The sequence below is a fragment of the Fonticula alba genome, assembly GCF_000388065.1.
Source record: "Fonticula alba strain ATCC 38817 unplaced genomic scaffold supercont2.1, whole genome shotgun sequence".
Lineage (NCBI taxonomy): Eukaryota > Rotosphaerida > Fonticulaceae > Fonticula > Fonticula alba.
Genome location: NW_009242971.1, coordinates 4,490,042 through 4,495,156, shown reverse-complemented (window position 1 = coordinate 4,495,156; position 5,115 = coordinate 4,490,042). Strand labels below are relative to the sequence as shown.

The following is a 5,115-nucleotide window of genomic DNA, read 5'->3' as shown; positions in this document are numbered from 1 at the left end:
CAGGCACCCTGGAGGTCAGGGAGACCTCCTTGGCCGATGACATACCCCCACCCCGATCGACCCATTCCTCCCGTCTGAGTCGCTCTTCCTCCCTCCCCCCTGAGTCAGTTGCCCTTGCTTTCCCCTTTCGCCCGTGTTCTCTCCCCCCCCCCCTCCCCTCCCTTGCTCACATTCTCCCATCGCACTCCCTCCCCTCCCTCTCTTCTTGTCTGTTGTCCTCCTTGCCCCCGGCCCTCCGCCCCCCTCGCACGTAGCCGCGCGTCTCCCACCTGCCTTTCGCTCGGCCACCCCCACCCACCATGACCAAGGTTTCTAAGAAGTCCTCCAAGGAGGAGAGCTCCTCGAAGAAGAGCAAGACCTCCTCCTCTTCCTCCGAGAAGACCGAGATCAGCTACGAGGACCGCGTCAAGAACGTCAGCGAGATCGCCTCGCCTCTGGCCTCCAAGAAGATGACCAAGAAGGTCCTGAAGACCGTCAAGCAGGGTACGATGCTCCCCCTCCCCCTCGCGCGCACACACACACACACACACCCTCTCTCTCTCTCTCTCTCCATCCGCCGCCTCTCCAGCTGACCTGTTGTTTCTTCCCCCTCTCTCTCTCCCCCCCCCCCCCACGGCGCTCTCGAAGCCACCTCCTCCAAGCAGCTCCGCCGCGGTGTCAAGGAGGTCATCAAGGCCCTCCGCAAGAAGGAGACCGGGTGCGAAGCAGGCCCCTTCCTGCCGATTCTTCCCCTCGCGTTTGCGCCTCCCATGCCATTGCCCCGTTGCTTACCCCGCCTGTGGTCCCCGCTCGTCCCCGCTCCCCTCCCTCCCCAATGTCCGCCCCTCACCCCGAGCACAGTGTCGTTGTCTTCGCCGGCGATATCTCCCCGATCGACGTCATTTCCCACATTCCCGTCCTGTGCGAGGACAACTCCGTCCCCTATGTGTTCGTTCCCTCCCGCGAGGACCTCGGCGCCGCCGGTGCCACCAAGCGCCCGACCAGTGTCATCATGCTCCCGAACCCCAACAAGAAGCTCGACTCCTCCTACGCTTCGGCCCACTCGGAGCTGGTCACTGAGGTCAAGGAGCTGCCCTCGGTTCTCCAGGCCTAAGCGCACGTATGTGTCGCCTTCCGTATGACTTCACCCCCCCCCCCATCCCTCGTCTCCCCGAAGTGACCCTCCCGCGCCCCTCTTCTCTTTTTATGACCCCCCCCCATATACATGTACACTCGTAGCTGGTCGTGCGGGGCCTGCTTCTTTCATATACAAACACACTTGTACCCAATAAAACTTCCGACAAAGCCGATGTCCCACCCTTCTCCGGGAACCGAGCGCCCCCGCCAAGCAGGTCAACATGCCCGGAGTGCTTGCCAGCCGTGGAGAACGCGCGCCGACACCCTGCAAAAAGGCAGACCACAACACTCGGAGAAGCGCTCAGTACGCTTCGCTCCCCTTGCGATCTCGGGGGACCGTGGTCAGCTTTGTACTTTTTTTTGGTTGGCTCTCCGCCCCTCTCACAAATATCCGGGCACAACACCCTGTCTGCGAGTGGGCATCTTCACGCGCATTAGGCAAAAGGCCAGCCCTGAGCGCTGACAATGATGAAGAAAGGCTCCACGCTGGAGCGGCCACCCAAGGTCGGTCCATGGATGGGGGAGGAAGGAGTGGAAGGAGCGGCGAGAGAAGACGGCAAGAGAGGCAGAGAGAGATACCCTGGCAAACTGGACAACGTGCAAGGAGGGGCGAGGAGGTCTCCATTTTAATAAAAATGTGCGCATTAACCACTCATGTTGGATGTGCTTCAGAACGGGCCCGGTGGAAGTGGGGCTGGGTCGTGTGATCCTGCCATATCCACGAGACTCTTCTTCGGGGGAGCTGTTCCCCCTGCGCCGGACGCCGTCCCGCTGGGACCCCTCCAGCCGAGCCGCCTTGGCCTGATACCCACCACACAGGCGGGGAACATCCCCGAGCGGCCACATGTGGAGCGCCTTCGAGGAGGTGGGCAAATGGCCACCGAACATGCTGGCGCCCGGACGCAGCCTGAAGGTCAGGGAAGAAGGCTTATCCAAGATGAGAGCCCTGCGCGTGGGGGACACTGATGCGCCCGGGAAGGCTGCCCAAACAAACCGGCGAGCACCGCCGTCGCCCCCCCCCCCCTTCCTCGATGTCTATTCCCGAAGGCATCGCGCATGCTTGTCTGGAATATATGCGGGACAGCTGGTGGCCGCCGCGAACCCCCAGAACACATCTGTCTGGGAATCTGAATGAGCAGACAGATTCAGAGCACAGCAAGTCCTCGCGAGTCGCGCTGCGAAATCACATGGGAGATTGCGGGTTACCTTGCATTGGAGGATCCGCCGCAATGCCTCAACTGACGGCGTAACAAAAAGGCCCGGCCGGCGGAAGTCCCTCTCCTCCCCGAAGAGACTGCCACCTGCGCGTGCCAAGGCGGCGTGCGGCTCCCGGAAAAGCTTCCCCCGGAAGAAAGGCATCATTTTGCCGCAGTGCACCTCCCGCAGCCAGAAGAGCCTAATCTCACCTACACGCGCTCACGATCGCGCAGAGAGAAGACCCCCCCCCAGAGACATGCCCCTCTGGTGGGCGCTCTCCATTCGCGAGGGCGGACACTGGGCGACGGGGGCCCGTCACATGAAAAGCGTCCTGCTTTCACGAGCATCAGCTTCGGGCCTGCTGATGTGACCGCTGGGCGTGTGGCCCCATCGGTTCGCAAGTGACAGCAGCGATGAGGTGGCCATTATTATCATTATTATTGCTATTGTCCTTTCGAGCCCCCGCCGACCAGGGAAGCGCGCGGGGCAAGAGGAACGCCCGGCCCTCTGGCGTTTTAGAGAGCATAAGAGGACACGAGAGCCAGGAGGACGGCCAGGGCACCGGTGGCCAGGGCGGCCGGCTGGTTGAAAAGCGACCCGGCGGAGTTGCAGTTGTAGGAGCCCTTTCCAATCTGGATGTTGGCAGCATGGGACTTCGGGTTATGCAGGCGGCAGGCCAGCACGAGAACGCTCATGGCCGTGTTGCAAGTCGACGAGGAGATGCAGTTGTTCTTGTCGTACACCAGACGAGAGCAGGTGGAACCGCAGGCGGCGTCCGCGGTGTCGCACTTCTTCTTGTACTTGTTGTCGCGGTTCTCCTGGTCCGCGGCGGAGCAGCCACCCAGAGCCGAGACACCGGTGGCTGGAGGCGAAGGAGCAAGGTCGGGGAGGGGGAGGGGGGAGTCAGTGCCAGCGGGAGGGGAAATGACAAAGAAGGCGAGCAGTCGCCACAGCAAGACGACCGAGAGAGAGAGAGAGAGAGAGAGAAGGAGACAGGTAACATACTGGCGACCGCGAGCAGGAGCAGGACCAGGAAGGAGGCAAGTTGAGAGCGGCGCATGGTGGCGAGGAGGCAAGCGAGAGCGGCGAGAAGCAAGAGGGGGTCCGAGAAGGTGCAGGGAGAAAGTGTGTTGCTGCCTCTCCGTGTGTTGGGAATCAAGGACAGGGCGTCCTTTATAGCGTGTCGTTTGTTTTGCCTGCGACCCCATCGCCCACGGCCGCCCTCCTTCGGACCTGGACCCGAGTCCCGGGAGACTGTGCTAGCCGATGCAGGCCGGGAAAAAGCGCCCCGCCTGGGCTCGACCCCACCTCGGGGCGCCGGCGCGTCGGCAAGATTTTTTTTTTGTTGGACTCGCTGGCAGTGGAGGGAGCTCAGAGGTGATGAGAATCCTTGACTGTGGGCATCCCCATATGGGGGAGAAACCAATCACTGAACGAGAGCTGATTCATCTCCCCCTCCTCGCAGCCCCGGAGCCCCGGTATCCGGGTGGCCCGGGGAATGACCACACCCCGTGGGATGGATGGCCGAGCATTCCTGAGACTCGGAGGCATTTTGATCCGGAGCCCCGGGCCGCACGCGGGTCAGAGCGGGAGGAGAGCCAGACCCCACGCGCCGTGTGGCCTCTTATAAGCCAGGGGCCCGGAGAGGGTCTTCTCGCAGCCTTGATTTTGACCTTCTCTTCGCAGGCATCAGCCGCAAGCAATCCCCGACCGAAAAAGGCATGAGCCCTGGGGGGGCTGCCACGGAATGGGCGCCTTATTTCCGGAAGGCTTAGTTGGCAACTCCTGCCCAAGAGCCCGGTCGTTTCCTCGGTCACACACACACACACACGCACACATGCACGCGCACATATTCACCTTCCGAAAGCATCCACATCACAAACGCCTGTGTCTTGAAGACTGAGTGGGCCTCCTTTGCGGCGGCGGCGGCGGCGGCGGCGGCGGCAGTGTTTGAGCTCCCAAGGACCGGCAAGCCGGCAGAGTCCCGCCAACACCTTTTCCCGGTCCCGCCACGCGCCTATTGCCAGCCACGCCCCCCCCCCCCCCCCCCGGGGCGGCGCGGGGGGGGGGGGGGGGGGCGAGGAGGGAGATCGGAACGCGTTGCACACCAAATTGGCCCTATACATGCCCTCATCCCTGCTTGGAAGATCGGGGCCAAGGCAGACGCCGGGCGAACAGGGACCCTAGAATCATATAGCGGAATTTTGGACCTTCTTCCGGCGTGATCACTCGCCGGGGCGTGTTGCTGTCCCGCCGTGTAGTGGAATCCCCATGTAAACGATAGATGAAGCAACACGTGAGTGAATTGCCACACGTGTTACATCGTGGGAATGATAGCATCCCAGAACAGCATTCCTCGGAGAGGAATGCGGGGTAGAACAACAGCCAGGTGGCCGCCGAGGCCGAGCGGCATAAGCGCTCGACCGAGGACGGAGATACGCGGGTGGGCGGGCCCAGCCGCGGGGTTCTCAGTTTCAACCCCTGACCGAGCCCAAGGGTCAAAAAGGGGGACTCTCGTTGAGAGCCTCCTGAGAGCGAAAGCCTTAGCAGCTGTGTGTCGAAGAGTATACGGAAGTATAGCCGAAGCACCAGTTAGGCCGACGAACACCTGTTCTAAGGCTTCCTCTCGAACCCTTTTTAACATCCGAGTTCCTTTCTATTTTCGCTTGCCACTAACTCGTCTCAAGCCGAGTTACTGACTCATCTGGTAACAGACGACCGTGAACCGCTGGTTGGTATGTCCCCTCCTTCATGCCAAGAGGTTACTAACCAGGTGGCAGATCACACTGGTACCCTTCGTCA

General features: G+C 61.8%; 2 protein-coding genes across 2 annotated transcripts; one reads left to right on the top strand and one right to left on the bottom strand.

Moving 5' to 3' along the window:
• Positions 1-50: 50 nt before the first annotated feature.
• H696_00965 (H/ACA ribonucleoprotein complex subunit 2) lies at positions 51-1,289 on the top strand. The gene is made up of 4 exons (XM_009494854.1): positions 51-103; positions 255-483; positions 628-697; positions 841-1,289. The coding sequence occupies exons 2-4, from the start codon at positions 300-302 to the stop codon at positions 1,091-1,093; spliced, it is 507 nt and encodes a 168-aa protein (XP_009493129.1). The 5' UTR covers positions 51-103; positions 255-299; the 3' UTR covers positions 1,094-1,289.
• Positions 1,290-2,828: 1,539 nt separating this feature from the next.
• H696_00964 (hypothetical protein) lies at positions 2,829-3,373 on the bottom strand (the record flags this gene model as incomplete). The annotated part of the gene is made up of 2 exons (XM_009494853.1): positions 2,829-3,175; positions 3,319-3,373. 2 exons carry the CDS (start codon positions 3,371-3,373, stop codon positions 2,829-2,831), a joined length of 402 nt encoding a protein of 133 aa, XP_009493128.1.
• Between the last annotated feature and the right edge of the window lie 1,742 nt (positions 3,374-5,115).

Bases quoted from the DNA above. Each gene is read 5' to 3' on its own strand.
- H696_00965 (XM_009494854.1), top strand. From the start codon at position 300: ATGACCAAGGTTTCTAAGAAGTCCTCCAAGGAGGAGAGCTCCTCGAAG. The intron at 484-627 runs GTACGATGCTCC...GCGCTCTCGAAG, and splicing joins CCTGAAGACCGTCAAGCAGG to CCACCTCCTCCAAGCAGCTC. The intron at 698-840 runs GTGCGAAGCAGG...CCCCGAGCACAG, and splicing joins CTCCGCAAGAAGGAGACCGG to TGTCGTTGTCTTCGCCGGCG.